Source organism: Sciurus carolinensis, chromosome 18 (genome assembly GCF_902686445.1).
Source record: "Sciurus carolinensis chromosome 18, mSciCar1.2, whole genome shotgun sequence".
In the NCBI taxonomy this organism is placed as follows: domain Eukaryota; kingdom Metazoa; phylum Chordata; class Mammalia; order Rodentia; family Sciuridae; genus Sciurus; species Sciurus carolinensis.
In genome coordinates this window covers 26,538,023-26,557,519 of record NC_062230.1, presented here as the reverse complement: position 1 = coordinate 26,557,519, position 19,497 = coordinate 26,538,023, and the positions used below count along the sequence as shown (strand labels likewise).

Genomic DNA, 19,497 nt, shown 5'->3' with positions numbered 1-19,497 from the left:
AAAAAGAAGGATGAAGGAAGACAGGGAGAAAAGAACAGAAGAGAAAAGGAAGAAAAAAGAGAAGGGAAGAAGGGATGGAAATAGAAAGAAAAGAAACCATTCAAAGGTTTGCTTTTGGACTGATGTTGTTTAGACCAATGAGAGGAGTTCCTCTCTCACTGGGGAACTGGGAGAAGCCACTGTTCAGCATTTGAGAAGTTTCCTCCAGCCTTAATGACAGACACATAAAGCCCCTTGTTAGAATTCCCCTACCCCACCATTTATTTTCCTCCTGCAGACATCTGCGTGCCATATTCTATTTCTAGATCTGACATCATGATTCAGGATTGGCAAAACCCACAGCCTGGCATTATCTCAACATGGAGCCAGCCAGCTGAGCAGGGAGTCCTGTCCTCGCTGGAAGTCAGGGATGTGAGGTTTACCTTCATATAAATCACCCAGAGCCGCAGCCAACACCTTATAAGCACAGGTCTTTCCGCCCATGGGGTCTCCGACAATCATATAGCCATGTCTTACCAGCATCATCTCATAGATCTGGGAGGAGACATGTAAGAAGTTAATCATTAGTTGGGTTCTATGACCCATACCCATAATCCCAGTGACTCAGGAGGCGGAGGCAGAAGAACCCCAAGTTCGAGGCTGGCCTCAGCAATTTAGTGAGAACCTCATCAATTTAGCGGGACTATCTTAAAAAAAAAAAAAAAGAGCTGGGGATGTGGCTCAGTGGTAAAGCATCCCTGGGTTCAATCCCTAGTATCAAAAAATGTTGATCACTGCAAAGCTCCCCACATTGCAAGTTGTTCAAAGGTCAATGAGGAGCACCTGGGTTGTGGCTCAGGGGTAGAGCGCCTGCCTAGCATGTGTGAAGCCCTAGGTTCAATACTCAGCATTTCATATAAATGCATAAAATAAAGGTTCATCAACAACTAAAGAAAAATTTAAAAAGAATGCTGCAGTGAGTATTCTTTTTGAAAGAAAGAGTCAATGAGGAAGGAAAAGTTCACACTCCTAACTGGTGAACTGCAATCCTTTTGATAATCTATTCATTTTTATTTTAGATGTTGGTAAACCTTTATTTTCTTCATTTATTTATATGTAGTGCTGAGAATCAAGCTCAGTGCCTCCGACATGCTAGGCAAGCACTCTACCACTGAGCCACAACTCCAGCCCTGGTAATCTATTAAAATATTTTTGGATGAATAAGTATATATGTGTCTCAGATTGTTTAAGGAATAGGAGCTACTATTTGTTTTTCATCTATCTATGTGCTAAGTACCAAATTATTTCATTTAATCTACTCAAGTATCATTAACCACCTTTTACACTGAGAACACTGAGCTCAAAAGAGGTTTAGTAATTTGTCCAAGCTTTTCAGTGATGGATCCGGGATTTGGACACAGGGCTGTCTGACTTCAATGCCTCTAATCTTTTCATTACATCATTACTATTGCCATTTCCTTTTTATTTTCTTTTAATCAATTTTTGATTGGCATATAATATTTGCACTTTTATGGGGTATAGTATGATAAGAGTCAGGGTAATTAGCATCTCCGCATCCTCCAAAATTTACCATTTCTATGATCTCACTAAAGTTAGAGTAGAATGTCAGTCGCTAGAGGTTAGGAGTCATGTGACTTTCAGAACCATCCAAGGCCAAGTTGAGACCTCTGAGATCTGTCACTAGAGCCAGTTGGAGGGGATGCTTCCTCCCACCCCACACCCCTTTTTTTTCTGGGCTTGAACCTGGAACAGTGTAAGCTTGAGGCTGCTGGTGGTAGATGTGGGGACCTGAGCAGGAATTTTTAGCATATGTAGACAGAGGCAGAGCTCAGAAATGCTGAGAGGTAGATTCCTGATGACATTAACTAAAATCTCAGATCCTGCTGTGCCTGAGGCCAACACGTTCCTGCACTTCTCAAATTAGGTGAGTGAATAAATTCCTTTTTATTGATTAAGGCAGTGTGAATTGGATTTCTATCATTCAGAATGGAGAAGTCCTGGCTAATTTAAATCTCAGTGCCCCCAGACTAGGTTTCATTCTCAAATTTAAAAAGAAACCCCAAGGAAGATGGCTATGGGCAAGTGTTGCATATTAAATTGCGACTTCTAGAGATAGAAACTGAAGATACAATACATCAAGTGGTCGATTAACTTCATCTCTACTCAGGCACCTCTCTGTTTGCTGTCAGTACAGCTCCCATCTGCTCTCGGTCTTTTTTATTTTTTATTTTTTTATTTTTCAGTACTGGATATTGAACCCAGGGTGCTTTATCCCTCAGCTATATCCCCTGTCCTTTCTATTTTTTAAAATTTGAGACAGGGTCTAAGTTGCTTACAGCCTTGCTAATTTGCGAAGGCTGGATTCAAACTTGCCATCCTCCTGCCTCAGCCTCCCAAGTCACTGGGATTACAGGCATGCACCCATGGCCAGCTGCCCTAAGTCTTTCTAGTTCCTGACTCCAGTAGACAGTAGAACAAGTGCGTTCCCATACAGGTATAAGGAACCAACCTGGATAATTTTTCCAATAAACCAAGGCACTGGCTGGAGTTTCATCTTTTTTGAGTTCTCATTCAGTGCTTCCAGAAAAACTTCATAGTCTGGTTTTGGAAGCACGACTCCAGGAAACAGATCTGAGATAATTCCCTGTTCACAAGAATTCAGGAAAAAGTGGAAAGGATGAAGTATCAGGTATGTGATATCAACATTTTCCTAAAAGTGAGATCTACAGACAACAGAAATATTTAAGAATTTCCAAAGCTTATTTTTCCTGCACCAAAATTCATTCGAAATCACAAACGTCAGCACTGTTAATCATGATTACTCTTCCAAGCAATTTTAAAAGTCAGTAAATATTTAATGAATCATAAGTACTAATTGCTACTCACTCTACTAGGGATGAACAAACAGCCTGGGAAGAAAGACAGGTATAAATTAGTTACAGAAGGGACCTACTTATATCGGATAAAAGCAACTACCTAAACCCAACAACAAATATTATCCTATTAGAGAGACCATTTTTATTAAAATTAGAAACTAGACAGGAATGCTTTTTACCATTATTATTTAACATATGGAAGAAGTGGATCAGGCCACAGAGATGTTGGCTGGAATGAGGGAGGATGTCAAGAAATGAAAAAAGATATGGAAAAGGTGACCAAAAAAAATTCATCTTCAGAGGGTGAACCTGGGTCCTCACACTGCATACCTGAAACAGAGGAACGTCTTGAGCTAAGAACTTGGCCAGGTTGACGTCCAGCAAGGCCCGGAGCAGCAAGACACTTTCATCCTCCTCCGGGTACTTGAGCTTCAGGTTTCCTGCGGCAGTGAGCACAGACTTGACGGCCCGCATGCCATAGTCGTAGTGATGCTGGGAGGACAGCTGCTCTGAGCACAGGCGGTAGGTCGCAACGATCTTCTGGGCAAGGCTAGGACAGAAGGACACGTCTGCAGATCCTTGTCCCTGTCCCTTCAGAAACCAGGCTTGCCCACGGACTTGATGGGCAGCCCTATCCTTTAAGAGTCTTTCTTTTATTAGAGTTAGCACAATGAGTTCAGGAAATAACTCTCTTTCAAATTTAAGATGGGAAAAGAAAAAAAAAGACAAGCACACACGTGTGTATAACATGTACTGTGGTTGAGATCACATTATATACTTTCCTGTGTACACGTGAATGTCTGTGCACATGTGTACACATGCACATATACACACATGCACATATACAAGATGGGGAAGAACACATCAGATAATCACAGTGTTAATCCCTGTAGAGGGGGACTAGAGGGAAGTTCACTTTTTTCACTTCCGTGACATTTTTATTTTGTTGAATAACATTTCACCTTTTAATTCAAGAAAACCAATTCAAAATGTAGTATACTCAGCACAGGATAGGTGTGCACTCACTGCATGGCCATTTCCCATTCTTCCTGGACACACGGCTGGAGCTCGGTTCCCAGTGTGCTGTACAGTCAGGGGCAGGCATGGAGTGACACATGTCAAGTCCAGGGCTGGCCCAGGAAAACCCCCTCCCTGAGGTCCTCGGGCCCACGAGCTGCAGTCATGAGATAAACGAAGCCTGGGTCCCGGAACCATCCCTTGGGGGAGAGTGCTCCTAATCAGGAACATCTGCTTTGAATTTCCAGTGAGTAAAAATCAAGCGTTTGTCATGCTAAGTCACTGGATTGGGGTGGTGACCCTAACTAATACACTAATGTACATTCCCCTGAGGGAAATCCTCTTTACAAAACTGATTTACTTTAAAAGCAAAGATTTTGTGCTGTTTACCAGCAAGCACAGGGCTAAGCATAAGGTGGCTTGCTCAAAAAAAGCTTCGTTAATTGAATTGAATGTGCAAATAAATTAATTGTTTTTTTTTTTTTTTTTTTTGGGTGCTGGGGATTGAACCCAGCAAATAAATTAATTGAATGGGTAAACCAATGTAATGCAGGTCTAGCACAGAAAAGTAAATGAAGCTTCACATGAGGGAGGAAGTCTCCAAGTCTAGGAAGGGGACACATTCTGTTCAGGATTTCTGCAGCAAAATACTCACCTGTGGAGACATCTGTTGTGACAAAAAAAAAAAAAGAAGAAGAAGAAGAAATCCATTGATCCCAGCAAAGGCAAAGTAAAAGACAAAGGTAGTTTGGAATAGACCAAAAAAAAACATTTTTACAATGATTATTCATAAGTTTTAGTGCACATGTATACACATATGCACATAAAGATGTTGATCTGTGTGTGTGTGTGTGTGTGTGTGTGTGTGTGTGCGTGCATGTGTGTGTGTGTGTATGTCTTGGAAAATTGGGTAATACTTGATTGAGAAGTAACCCAGCTACTGGGAGTCAATAAATGTTATATCAATAACAATTTAATTAAATTCTTAAATAATATTAAAAATTTCCCTTTGACTTTCATGGTTCACTATCTTACCTTAAACCACTTAGTAATGTGGTATGGATACATCAGAGTGATGGGTAGGATCTGAATGGCTACTCACCCTAATAGAAGTCCAGGTGTAAAGACAGAGGAAGCCCTTTCTTGGGCATGTGGGCATTTCTTCATCAGAAATGCCAACCGCAAAGCCGAGACTATAAGTTCTCAAATCAGTCAGTGAGAGGAAGTGAGTTTCTCAAGTGTTTCTTTTTCAAGTTTTTAAATTCACCACAAAAAATCCACTCTTTTTAAGGGCCTTCGCAACCCACTGGAAAACCAATATAACTTACCTTCTGGAGTCCAGAAACCCCATAGAATAGAGGGAGATTTCTCCAATGAGGGCATAATCTGGCACCATCATGGCCACTGTCCGGAATAAGGCCTGGAAAAGAAGTAACCACTCAAAAGCAGAACACAAACAGGGAGGCCCCTGGGGGAATGCACATCTACAAAGAAAATGGGAAGGAGCATGATCACTCAGGACACTCCAGTGACAAGCGAGGAAAGGAGGGCCCAAGAATGATTCAACACAGAGGGACCATCTTCAGTGGATGATGCTTCCCTTTCGTCCCTGCCCAAGTACGTGCTATTACACCGAGTCCCTCAATGGTTGTATGGAAGCTCTTAGGTGCTGGTGTCCCAACACCTCATTCTCCTGTGTCAAATGAGGATGTCTCATAGTATCTTTCAACTGTTGGAGCTTCCTGGTGCTCAACATGGACATCGGAAGTCATTTAGGAACACAAGACCAACACGTACGAGAATTGTCCTCAAGTCACAGAGATCTTAACTTGAGTTCTTGTTTCTTAGCTAAGGGCAAGTTATATAACCCACCTAGACCTCAGATGTTTCATCTCAAGATGAACTAGCAATTTTACCTCTTCTATCATAAGAACAAATGATATAATGTAAGTCAAGTGTTTACACATGGATGTGGCACAGAGTGAGCACTCGATAAACATCAACTATGGTGTTACTATCTTGGACCCTAGAGGAAGTGACTTGCCGGAGTCATGCAGTAAGTTTTAGATAAAGCCTGGTTGGAATCTAGGCTCGCTGACACCAACCCCTGGTGCTCTGCATTTGCCACACTGTCTCATGAAAGTTCTTTGTGTGGATCTGACATGGTTGTTGTCTGGGATGAGGGAAAGGGGTAGTTAACAACCTGGTGGTTAAAAAAAAAAATGAGAAATATGGGTCCGAATTCTACTTTGGCATTCACTAGCTTATGCTGGCCTACAGGGGAGGAGCACCTGATGAATTTCCTTGACTCTTTTGTATTATTAGAGAGAAGAAGTGGTCTATCTGAATGAGATTGAAGGGTACTTGCCTTAATGCATTTCTAGCAGGTGGAGTACCTTGTATAAAGTCGGTGGATCTGGGTGTGTCTGTCTTTCTCAATCCTTCCACTCAAGAGGATGGAGCAGCAAATTAACATCAAATCAGTAAGGAAGCAGGTCTGGAAGTCTCTGGTCTCTCTTTTCATGCACCTGGGTGGCAGGGGACCTAAATGTCTTATACCCTTTGGTTGTGTGTGTGTGTGTGTGTGTGTGTGTGTGTGTGTGTGTGTGTGTTTGCCTTCCATGAATGCAGCATGCTAAGGTCATCTAAGGCTATCTGTCCCTTGAAGATGGCCTGCCTCTTTCCCTTTCAGAAGTACTTTCCTTCTTCCACTAGCAACAGGGCCAATGGATATTGCTTTGGTTGTAGCTCAGGCCAGATCAGCAATCGGCACTGGAAACCAATAAGCACTCATTCTATTTCTCTAGTCGGCAGAGCGTCCTGTGGCCTCTGTTGGTATGGAAACTACTTTGGTTCAGCCTGCTTAGTAGGCAAGGGGAGCTCCACGTGGTCCAGGCCAGGTTTGCCGGAGTTCTCCGTGCTGAAATTTGATGCTCTCTCTTAAAGATCTCTACTTTGGCCTGCAGTAATTTCTTTTAATTGAGTCAAGATCTAAAAAATTAGGAGATTTCATGCAAAAATACAAATTCCTAGTTTCTTCTGAACAAAAAAATAAAATAAAATAAAATAAATAGGGAGAGAGAGAGAGAGGTGACAATTCCAGCTTGGCAACAGTGGGCTTGAGCTGCGAGGTGACTGCTGCCTTTGCAGTCACCAGAGTTCACGGCTTGCCTGCCTCCCTGGTTTATATCATCGTTCTGACCCCGGTAGACAACCAAAATGGCGACCCTCGCCCTCGTGTTCATTGTTCTCTACTTGCCATTGGTCATCATGTATGTATTCCCTTTCTTCCTGAGACCTTGGTGAGGAGGTGGCCATGTTCTGGGGCCAAGTACTCTTTTACTGCCATTGGTGCTTCACGATTACTTCCGCCAGCTAAAAAGTGCTAGCTGTTCCCATAGGCCGGCTTCTCTACGAGCCCCTCGGGTGAGCACCTCCAGGGGTCGCTGTCCTCTAAGGTATACCTGGCATTCATCAGCATGTTTACCTTGAGGTTATCGGGCAGCTCGGCCCTGCCGGCATACCCGGGGTTCATGGTGATGAAGACGGCACAGGTTGGGTTCAGAGAGAGCTCGGTCCCCTCAAAGACGAATATCTTCAGTTTCCGGATAATGGCTTGTTGGATGCTGAGAATCTGCTGGGCCACTACTGACAGCACTTCTACCTGTGGTGGGAATGCGGGCTCTGCCAGGGTCCCCTCGAAAGGAACCCCACCTCCTGAGAACCAGACCTTCATGTTCGAAATTAGGAAATTAGGAGCATGGTTTGGGGTTTTGGCAAAGAAAAGGGCTGTGTGTGCGTGCGTGTACGTGTGTGTGTGTGCATGTAAATAGTTTCCATAGTATTTTGTCTTTGTTTCAACACTTAGGATTGTGCTTGTCCCATGAGAGGTACTCAGTGTAATGGGTCCAAACCATGCTTACATTTCCTGATCTCTGTTCTTCACCCAAATACAGTTAATCACCCACTCTTTTGTTTTGTGTCTTTCAAACCACTACTATAAATTTCTATCAGACTCTATTTGTTGCATTTGGTTTTTAATTCCACTTACTAGACTGTATCAGCCTAGAGGGGAAAATAATTTCTTACTCATCTTTGTATCATGAACACGTGCAGAGTTGCTGACATACAGCAGCTGCTTAATACATTTTTGAAAGAGTCAGTAAATGAATGCATATGGTAGGGAGGTAGAGATGTGTATGTAAGAAATGTATTCTGCCTACTCTATGCAAGGCCACAGAGGAAACATAAGGCCCTGTCGCTAAGGAACTGAGAGCCCAGAAAAAGGATCCTCTATGCCCAGCCCTTTGTTCTTTAGTTCTGGAAGCAGACTTACCTCAATCCTGTTGAACTCATCGAAACAGGCCCATGCTCCAGCCTGGGCCAGCCCCTTGAAGAACTTCCCCATGGCTTTGTAATCCAAACCATCGGAGCAGTTGAAGACCACACACTAGAAAGAGGGAGGATGTGAGCACCACTAAGGATGGACTCCATGGTCTCCGTACTCCCTGGCACCCTGAAACAGGGACGGGGCTCCTCTCTTGGTATTCCACTCTCTTCTTATTCCCTGTTCTTCCTGTTAAACTAAATCATCTTGAACTTCATGCTCAATTCCCAGGACAGGGGTCCAGAGAGGGTCAGGAAGAGCTGGTAGAGACAAATGGCATTTCCTCACCTGCTTGGCCAAAGCTTTGGCCAGATCTTTGGTGGTTTCTGTCTTGCCTGTTCCTGCTGGACCCTCTGGGGCTCCCCCAAGGTTCAGCTTCAAAGCACCCATCAGAGTCCTAAGGAGAGGAAAACAAGAATGCAGTGCCTGAGTCCTGAGACACAGGAAAGAAACTGACTTTTTGTTTATTTTGATTGATGCAAAGTTTAAAAAGTTCCCTCTGATTATATAACCACTATATCATTATAAAAAATTCTCAGTATTATAAACTAAGAGCCTGGTGCCTGGGTGGCAGTCATAAACATTTATTTGAATGAGTGACTGAATGAATAAAGGAATATATTCAGAAGTGAATCAAATAAATGTGAAAGGTACTTAAAAATGTCACTTTCAAAGAGCACTAGGGCTAATGGAATGGTGAAAATAAATATATCTCTCCTAGCAGACTATGAACTCTTGAGTTCAGGAGCTGTATTTTGATTCACTTCTATATCCTCAGCAAGAGAATACAGTGCCTGGCATGTGCAAGATGAATGTCAGAAATGAATGACATGATAACTTGTTCAGCCCTTGGTATAAGTCCTTACGATTTCAGTTAACACACTACCTTGTAATCTTCTGCATATATAACCCCCAACCCTAACTAGATTTAGGGTTCCTTGCATGGAGCACAGGAAAGTTCAAGAAATAGTTGTTCACAAGAACTGTGTTAATAACAGTGTACTGTATTCAGAATTTTAGTTAAATGGCAGACTAAAGATACTCATGCCACCCAGGGTAAAATGGGTAACTGTGAGATCAAGGATGGGTTAATTTTTTCCACTATAGAAATCATTGTGATATCATATTGAATGTCTCTAATATACACACTAAAATTTATTTTAAAAAGAAATAGTTGTCAAATAGAATAATGAGTAGAATAAATGAATTAATGAATAAAAAGTCACAGAACATAGGAAACAAGGGATTGAAGATTTCAAAGGGAGAAAATCCTCTCACGTATTATTTTTATAATCTAAAAAATTTCACTCTAAGGAAAAATACAAAAGCAAATAAAATCTGAACATCACAACATTGATGAGCCTACAAAATACAAGTTGCTCATGTCAGGAATTCCATGGTAAGTGGCAAAGTGCTTAGCTGAGTACCCAATGACCGCTATCTCTTCAGCAGGGCTTAGGGATGCCTTGTCTGGTCCTGGGCCTGGCTACTTGTCAATCTCTTGGCCACAGGATCTCCAGGCACCCTCCTGATTCCTGCCACTGCAGAACTTTCTGCTCATATACCACACCTTTTTCACAGTGGTGCACCCATGTTCTGCAGGTTGGTTCTAAGGTGTGCATTTGCACCAGCACCTGTACTTGTTTCTCATTTCTAGCCTGGAGACCTAGTTTCCATTCCCATCTGTGGGATGATGGTGACTCAAAGAAAAGTTCCAAAATCTAAGAATCTGAAATGTAGAGGGGAACAAATCCAAGACACCGTGGGCCTCCTCCCCAGAGTCTTTTCCTTCTGGAGTTCTCTGTTCACCCCTCAATCTGGGAGCCCCAGGGAGTACCTGTAACAGCGGTCAGTGAGGGGTGTGATCACCAGCCGGGGGGAGTTCCCCAGGTACTCGTAGCCGTACAAGGCTTCCGTGGTTATCATCTGCACGTGCACATCGTTTGCCTCCCAGTAGTAGCGCAGCTGTGAGATCCACTGGAAATCATTCAGATTAGAGATTCTGTCCTCAGCTAACTTGGCCACCACGTCACGAGCTTTTGGGACCCAGATGCAGAAACACAGGTGAGGAGCTATCCGAATCTCCCATCTCCGCGGCCTCCTCAGTTAGAAGAAGCTGTTACTAAGGCCACATCTCCCAACAGTGTCAGGTTCTATTCCCCTCCTTCCCACCCTCAACCTGCAGGCAGCAGCAGCTCTCAGAAGGCAGTCTTTGCCTTCTCCCAAGGAGTGGCCAGAGGATCTGCTGCATTGTCTTCCCTCAGAGAGTAGAAGTATTAAATGTGTATACTCTGAAATCGACTGCCTTGTTTCAAATTTCAGTTCCACCATGAACTAGCTGTGAGATTTTGGAGCAATTACTGAACCTCTCTGTCCCTTAGCTGCATAATCTATAAAATGGGGATAACACAGTACCTACCATATGTTTGTTAGGAGAACTAATGAATATGTGTGTGTGTAATATACTGGTATATAACATAATATATACCCATACATTATACAGAAATAAAGAGAGACAGACAGAGCTAGAGAATGAGCTGACTCCAACATATAAAAATAGTATATAAGAATTTACTACTGTTATTTATCCCCAGATTCTTGAAGGACTGACTCAGAGGGCTTTGCAATATGTAGCAATCCCAAATACTTCCATCTCCCCATATGACCCTTTTGGCTCTGTAGCAGGCCTTCAGGATATCCTAGGAAAATTCAATCAACTTGACCTAAAATAGTTACCCTGGGAAGGTATCCCATGAACCCTGGGTTAGAGGTATTCTCCCCTGCTAGGACTTGAAGAACAAGCAAAGAGATGAATTTCTAGCTTTTCTCCTTTCTCTCATAGAATTGTGGAACTAACAATTTTCTCACAGTGACAGGAGCGCTAAAATTGAAGAGTGGATATAGTTTCATGAAAATCATTAATTATCTTTTAGGCAGCTCACGGGGCGAGGGATACCAAGATCTCCAAGCTAGTATAGCAGGCTAGAAATTAGGAGCCTAGAATTGTATCTCGGTGGTACTGGGGATTGAACCCAGGGTGCTGTAATACTGAGTCCCTCTCAACCACCCCCAGACCTTGAGACAGAGTCTCCCTAAATTGCTGAGGCTGGCCTCGAACGTGTAATCCTCCTGCCTCAGACTTCCAATTCTCTGGGATTATAGGTGCCCACCATCACCCAGCTTCTCAGAAACAAAATTTTGCAAAGGGAAGCATCTGCAAGTCTGCTGCCTCTGAGAGAGGTCCTCTTTATTACAGTATAAGCCAAAGCCCTGCAGAGAAGAATCCAGCTCTTCCTTCCTTCCCAAGGAACCGAACTCCCCATTGAGCTCTTGAGAAAACCCATGAAATGCTGGCAGGAGTAGGGTCTGCATGAGTGTTTCAAGAGGAAAGTAAATCTCAAGGGGTTGTTGGAGTTGCCTGTGCTATGCAGTGTGTGTGTGTGTGTGTGTGTGTGTGTGTGTGTGTGCGTGTACATGTGTATGCATACACACTTGTGCTTGTGAACCCAACCACTCTGGGCTACCCTGGGCAATAACCATGTCTGCATTTATTATCCCTACCAGGAGGGCATGAGACCATAGTGGGTCACATTCCTCTCCTCTCTCCCTGATCTTATGCTAGTCTATCTGGATGAAATCAGACTGAAATGAGCATCAGCCCTGAGGGAATAAAATGCTGTGACATGCCAGTAGGAAGCTGAGTTTGTGAGCAAGAGAGCCACTGTTCCCAGGCAACCAGCCTGGTCCAGCCCTGGTTTCCTTGGTGATGATGGAGTGAGGGTGTGAGGGTGGTTTGTTTTATATAAAGACCCCAGTTCTTCCTCCTCCTCCTCCTCCTAGTCTTCTTTTTCTTTTTCTTGTTTTTTAAAGGGAGAGCTGGAAGGCATCATCCTCACCCAACCCCCGCCCTGCCCCCTGCATCACTGCCCATTTCCAGTCCCTGGGGTTTGGAATCAGACGAGAAGTCTCCCATCTGTACTCTGTGCCTCTTAGCAAGTTATTTACCTCACTGAGCATCAAGTTCTTTATCGCTGAAACATGTGGAAATGAGATAACACAAGCACTTAGCACAAAGCTTGGTACCTACTGAGTGTTCAAAAATATGAGCCACGGCTGCTTCAAGGAAATCAGTCGCCAAGTTAGTGAATCTCAGAAATGACTTTGGCCATCGCAGTCTGAGTAAGAACCCTGCTTGGAGGGTCCCTGGGAATAGGGTTGGGGACAGGAGAGGAAATGATGGAGACATACAGAGCCCTTTGGCCCTGGCTTCTGTCCTTACCCTCACCTCACTCTCAGTTGGAGAAGCCTCTCCGTTATGGGGAAGGAAAACCTGAATCATTCCATTCAGGAGGACGGAGCAGCAAGCCCGGCAGGCAAACCTGGACAATCAGGGAAGAATTTCCAGGGAAATTCTTGCTTACCGTGGACATCGATGACCGTGAGGGCCCCGAGAGTGAGTCGGGCTCCGCTGCTCAGCTTCCCTCGCACCAGCTGCACAATCTGTGCAATCTGGTCATTGCTCTTTTTCAGAAAATCCTGGCAGAAGCCACAGGAGGCAATTGGTTACATTGGATTCTCTCCCCAGCAATTCCCCTCTCAGGGACTGACATCATTCAAGCCAGACTCCTATATGTCAGCTCTCAAATCCCCAGCCATTAACCTCTGGATGAATTTTAAATGCATTAGGCTAACTAAAAGCGGCTGGATTTGGAAGGCTACATACTGTACAATCTTATTTTTATGATATTATAGAGAAGGCAAAACGACAGGGGCAGAAAACAGGCCATTGCAGAGTCTTGGAGCAGAGAAGGGTTGACTACCGAGGATACGAGGGAATTTGGGGTGGAGAGGAACTGCTCATCACTCGGTCACGATGGGCATGAGAACCCTGGCCTCTGAGATGCTGTGGCATACATTGTTTTTGTTTAGAAAACAAAACATAGCAACTCTGATTATATGTTATTCGAATCCTAGGGGATACTTGGCTCTCCACTGCAGGCTTCATGACAGGCTCGCTTACCGGTAGGGTATTTTCAACCAGGGCTTGGGACACCTCCTTGGTCCAAAAGATGGAGGAGACGCAGATAACCACCTGGCCAGGCCACTGTAAGACCCAGGAGTTACGAGGAACCTGGGAAGGGGTAGGGGTTTGTTGTAGGGTCAGTTCATCGAGTGTGGTTTAAACTGACTTTCTAAAAGCATGCCCAACCACCTCACTCCGACAAAGAAAACAAAATCCTCTCCCGCCCTCAGATGCTAAAAAGCTTGACATCTCTGGAATTACTGATTTATGTCTTCCTCCCTGAAGCTTATAGAAAGAAAAAAAAAAAAAAAACCAACAATAATTTCATCAACTTTGCATTTTTTGCATGCAAAATATATCAAGTTTTATAGGTAATAATCAAGGTGATGTTCTGAGAATACTCATAACTACTCTTTTTAATGGCTATGTAATATTGCAGGGCTGTATCATTTTTTATGCATTTTTTTTAAAGCCATGACCCCATTCTCCCACTTTTCCCCTTCAACTACAGATCGGAAGTGGGCAAACAATGGCCTGTGGACCAAATCTGGTCACTCTTGTCTTTGTAAATAAAGTTTTATTGGAACACAGCAATGCTCATCATCTACATATTGTCTATGCTGCCCTTGTGCTACAAGGGCAAAGTTAAATAGCTGGGAGGTGGGAGGGAGTCTGTCCCACAGAAATGAACCTGCTTTATTTATCATCTGTCCCTTTATAGAAAAAGTTAGTGAAGTTTTGCTACAGATTTGCTTGCATGAACTAATTTCATATTCATAGCAATTTCTTCTTAATTTTTGATTTAGAATTAAATATAGGAAAACAGATATGCCTTCCATTTGCCATACAAAGACTACTATGAGGGACAGGAGGGTGGTTCCTGAGTACTTTAGGGTGAAGGTGTTAACTGAATGTTTTATTTGATGCAAGGGATCCTGGGAAAGGGGATGGGAACCTGGAAGTAAGAAAAGACACCTACAGTAGAAGGGACAGTAGCAGAGGCTGGCTAAAGGGTTGTCCTGACAGGTTCTTTTCTCATAGGCTTTATATCACACTCGTTTCCCTTAAAGTTTTGGGAGCTTAATGAGTTATTCCGTCCAGACATATGTAATGCAGATGAATGATTCACTGGAAGAGTGTCTAAACAGACTTCCTGCTATCAATTCCATGTGACCGGAAGGACTGGCCCTGAGTGTTCCAGCTAAGCCACTTGTATGACCTGCTTCTAACAACAAATGTTTCTCCAGAAATATGCTCATCACCCCAGATTTACAGGTGAAGGACAGAGCGGCACAGAGGAGTGGGAGTTGGTAGAACACAGAAGACCAACAGAACAGATCCATTCAACCTTCTCCCTAGGGTTTCCTTTAAGGTACCAACACCCTGCACGCACGCCGTGACTGTTGCTCACCTTGACATACGCTTCAATCCCCTGTCCAATAACGTCCCGCATGCTGGCCAGCATCATCTGCTCCACCTGCTGGAGCCACTTTTCCACCATGCCCTGTGGACCAAGGCAGACAGAGGGAGGTGACAGTAGTCAGTCAAAGCCCAGGAGGGATGTGGGATGAACCCAGCTTTCTCTCTGGGGAGGGATGCAGGGAGGCCAAAGGTTGGACTCCTCTGTAAGCCAGTAGTCTTTAACTATTTGCTTTACATTTATTTACAGTGTTCTAGAAAGTATATGCCTCCTGTAGGGACAACAGATTTTTTAACACACATTTCTTTCATGTCATTTTCTGAGACTTACAACTGGCTCAGGGGCAAACGAAATATTCATATTTCACATAATAAAGTAGCTCCTGATCATTCGATCAGTTCTAATTTATGCATTATTCCAGTGGTTCCCAAACTTTGCTGTGTATTGGGATCATCTGGAGATCTTTAAAAAATACAGATATCTCTCTCACCTCCAGACTTTCTGATCTTATCAGTATGGAATGCAGCCCAGATATTTGGGTTTCATTTAAATCTGCACAGGAAATTCAACGTGTGCTGCAAATTATTCAATCTTAGCATTTCAGGTAACTGTGGCTATTGACTTCAGGCACCTGTAACTAGCAAGTGGGTGTCTGTCTGGGTTGGTGATGTGATCCCTAGTTGTCACCATTTGTATGTGTAGGTGGCAAAAACAGGCAACAAAGGGAGGCCAAGAGTACTTGTCTATTTCCACTTAAGGGTGCTGCCTTACTCAACAAAAATGGAAGTAATTCACATTTTACTCATTATAAAAGGACATATATATGAAAGCCCAATTTAATTGGCATCAGATCTGTGATGTATAATTGACCTATAAGCAAATGCTCTAGGAAGCTCTTCATCTCACTGGATCGTTTTTAATTAGTCTCCCTATGAGGAGATCTAAACACTATCAATTGTTTGGATCTGCTTCCTACTAGTGCCTCCACATCAAGTTAGAATAAAATCCTTCCACAGGTTTAGTATGTCACAATATCAATATCAATCCCACCTGAGATATGGGAAAACTGAGATTCAGAAAGACTGAATAATTCTTCCCAAACACTCAGTTATTAAGTTATGGAATACAAATGTTCTATACCCAGAACTAGAATCTAAAAGCTAAATCAATGTGTTCTCTCCCCGGTTTGCTCTATTATGGAGAAAAGAACCAGAAAAGAATAAGGGGAGTTACTTTGGCTTTAACTGGGTAGATTTTCTGTATGAACGGAACCGTTTCCTTCTCTGAGCTGATCATGCCTGTGATTTCCAGATTGTCTGTAAACTCCAGCTTGGCAATTCCTTCAAAGCATTTCTTCAAATGAGGTTGCACACGGAGGGGGTCCTTTGTCTCAGACAGGATCTCCAGCAGCTCATCGTTTGACAGGAAGAAGAACCTATTTAAAAGCCAAGGAAGATGGTAACTGGGACCTCTTCTGACAACTTCTATTTCCAATGAGGTGATACACCCCAACAGATCCAGGTGAATGAATACCAGCCATGCCCCTGGTCTTCTCTCTTTCCATTTTTTAATATATTTTATTGGTGACTTATAATTATGCAAGATAGTGGAATGTATTGTTCTATGTTTGTAAATGCACATGATATAATAAAATAATTTGGTCAATTTTGTTCCTCCATCTTTCTGTTTTCCCTCCTCTCCTTCCTCCCCTGGTCCCTTTCCTTTACTCTACTGACCTCCCTCTTCCATCTTCATATTTTCATGAGATCCCTTGCCCCCTGCCCTTTTTCCTCTCTAACTTACACATATGCAAGAAAGCATACAACCCTTAACTTTCTGAGTCTGGCCCGTTTTGCTGAATATAATGGTTGCAAGTTCCACCCATTTTCCTCCGGGTCTTCCCTAAGGCCCACTCCTCTGCACTACTCTTTATTTGGGACACAGAAGGTGAAGATTGTTCTGAGAGCAAGAGGAAGGAGGAAAGCTGGTTTATGAGAGTTTAATATGGTTGAAAGGAGCCTGGATGAAGCAGTGGTTCGAGACTCTGCTCGTCCTTTAGAATCACATGGGGAGCTTCTGAAAGGCCACTGCTAAGAGATTTCAATATAAACTGATCTGGGGTAAGCCCTGGGGACCTTTATATTTTTTGACAATCCCAGGTGATTCTAATGTGTAGTCGGCGTTGAGAACCTGTGAGTAGGAGAAAAGAGAGACTTCTTGTCTTTCCTTTTCTCCAGGTATGCCAGAAAATGCTATGGGTGTGAAGCAAGAAAGTAGTACTGAATTAATTTACCTGCAGAATCTTCTACCATATTTTAAATTAAAGATAATAAGACAACTTCAGCTCTCACTCAGGCCCCAAAAGCAGCAACAACAAACCTTCAGAAAACAGTCAAGGTACAAACCTCTACTGTAACCACCGGGTGGAAAGTCCCAAGGTGGAGGGACCATGTGAACATTGAGTCTTCACTGAATGTGACAGATGATGAAAATGGCCCATGTTCCATGAAGACCATAGAACCAGCCCAGGTTCAAGAGGGGAAGTCTATTTTCATATTTCTTGAACCTGGGCTGGTTATGTGTCTTGTTTTGGCCAAGAGAATCCAGGGGAACATGAACCTGCACATTCCAAGTCTATAAATCAAGAGACCTGGATGTTTCTACACTTGCTGTTCTTAGGAACTTTGTGACCACCACCATGAGGTTAAACCCAGGCTAGCCTTTTGGAGGATGAAAGACTTTCTAGCCAATAGGAAGCCAAACACCCGACAAGAGATTAAAGCTACAGAGGGTCAGCCAACTGCAGTTACTAGAGGGAGCTCTGGTGAGGCCAAAAGAACCACACAGCTGGGCCCTGCCCAATCTGCCAATCCACAGATCTGTGAACTAGATGAATTTTTTTTTTTTAAGCTTCTAAGTTTTGGAGTGTTTGTGTGTTTGTTACACAGCCAAGGAAATTAATATGCTGTACCTGCAGTGATGAACAGGGTAGGTAGGTAGAGAGCAATAATTATTTGTTGGCTGACTGACAAAATAATATCTAATAGGCATGTCAGTTTTTCCCATTCCCAAGTGAAATTCAAATGGGTGATATCCATGGATCTACATTATCTCTATCTCTACCATGAGTAATAAAACCATTATTCAGCATTCTGGATCTTCAAGGTAAAATTAATTATGTAACTATTAGTAACACTTTGAAAATGTTTACTTAGAGTGTTTAATTTTATTTTATAAAAATGCACAAAGAAATATTAAGGAGGCTGAGGCAGGAGAATCACAAATTCAAAGCCAGCCTCAGCAAAAGCGAGGCACTAAGCAACTCCGGGAGTCCCTTTCTCTAAATAAAATACAAAATAGGGCTAGGGATGTGGCTCAGTGGTTGAGTGCCCCTGAGTTCAATCCCTGGTACCCCTTCCCCACAATAAAAGAAATATTGAGGTGTGTGTGTTTAACTTATGGAGACAATGTGGCCCAGAGAGGTTAAATTCCTGAGTATTATTATCCAGCCTTCCTGTGTTTGAATTCTAGTCTGGTCATTGACCAGTTTTGTGTCTTTGGACGGATTACTGTTTTCTCATTTATAAAATGTGGATAATAATAATACTCTAATCTCATAGGATCATGGTGAAGATTAAATAAGCTAATAAGTATAAAGTACTTGGATCAGTGTCCTGGTGTAAGGTAAATGCTCTGTTCATGTTGGCTATTCATGATTTTACTAGTAGTGTGTAGAGAACTGAAAGCCCAAACCACAAGGGGTTCCTGAGTTTAATCTCTTCTCAGTTTTGTGCTTCCAAGCCAGCATCCCTTCAAAATTTGCCTATACTTATACTGTCCAAAAGCCATTAGCCAGAAGTAGCTATTTTACCTCAAAAAATAATATTCAATAAATTACAACTTCACTTTCTCAAGTACAGGAGCACATTTAAAGTGCTCAGTAGCCACATGGGGCTAATGATGGCTATTTTGGACAGAACATATATAAAGTATTCCTGTCCTTGCAGGAAGTTCTGTTGGCTAATACTACACTGAGCATACCAAGAGCAATTCTGGATTACAAACAGAAAACAAACAACTATTCTTTTTGGTGGAAAGCAGGAACTAACTTTGTTTTCATATGAAGGAACACTAAAATTGACTTTTTAAAAAGGCATGTTGGGATCAAATCTACATTCTAATCAGACCTAAAGACATGAAGTGACGATCCATGGCAAACCAGATCTGGATGGATTTTTTAGGAGTGAGGATTGCCCCTTTTGAAGTTAGCCCTCTAAAGTGACTTTGACTTTTGTGTAAATATTAATTTTTGTGGAAAAGAGAGTCAAATTTTTAGAGATTTACCTACCAAAAACTACAAATTTTGATGTCAAAAAAAAAAATCAGGTGGCATTTCTCAAATACATCTAATTTACATACACTAGCTCACTGCTCAGTAAACATATGAAGTCAGAGCCATTATAATTATATCCTGATTTTGAAGCTGAGAACCAAAGACTCAGATTTCTTGGAGGTTTTAAGACTAACATGTGGAAAAGATGGGACTCCAAAAGAGGTCTGTCCAGCTCCAAAGGTGAGGCTCCAGAAATGACAAGTCTTGCTGGTCAAAGTATGGATTTGACCCCCACTCTGTCCATTCAACCTTACTTCAGATAATGACCATAAAGACATGACTTAATCCTAGACGCTGTATCTTGGGAAGTGGAATAGACAGGTTAAAGGTAATCTCAGTATGAAAAATGTTCTACTAAAATATGGTTCAAGACAATAACTC

At 42.6% G+C, this 19,497-nt stretch overlaps 1 protein-coding gene across 5 annotated transcripts in view; it reads right to left on the bottom strand.

The window, feature by feature from the left end:
• Dnah3 (dynein axonemal heavy chain 3) overlaps positions 1–19,497 on the bottom strand; it is a 168,662-nt gene that overhangs the window by 87,095 nt on the left and 62,070 nt on the right. For all 5 annotated transcript variants that reach the window (XM_047534211.1, XM_047534213.1, XM_047534215.1 and 2 more), the window contains exons 25-36: positions 15,957–16,158; positions 14,715–14,807; positions 13,301–13,411; positions 12,702–12,816; positions 10,118–10,316; positions 8,569–8,677; positions 8,230–8,343; positions 7,381–7,557; positions 5,222–5,313; positions 3,207–3,426; positions 2,510–2,644; positions 423–534 (exon numbers count right to left, since the gene is read on the bottom strand). In XM_047534211.1, coding sequence (XP_047390167.1) covers positions 423–534; positions 2,510–2,644; positions 3,207–3,426; positions 5,222–5,313; positions 7,381–7,557; positions 8,230–8,343; positions 8,569–8,677; positions 10,118–10,316; positions 12,702–12,816; positions 13,301–13,411; positions 14,715–14,807; positions 15,957–16,158 — 1,679 coding nt within the window. The remainder of the gene's footprint in view (positions 1–422; positions 535–2,509; positions 2,645–3,206; positions 3,427–5,221; positions 5,314–7,380; positions 7,558–8,229; positions 8,344–8,568; positions 8,678–10,117; positions 10,317–12,701; positions 12,817–13,300; positions 13,412–14,714; positions 14,808–15,956; positions 16,159–19,497) is intronic.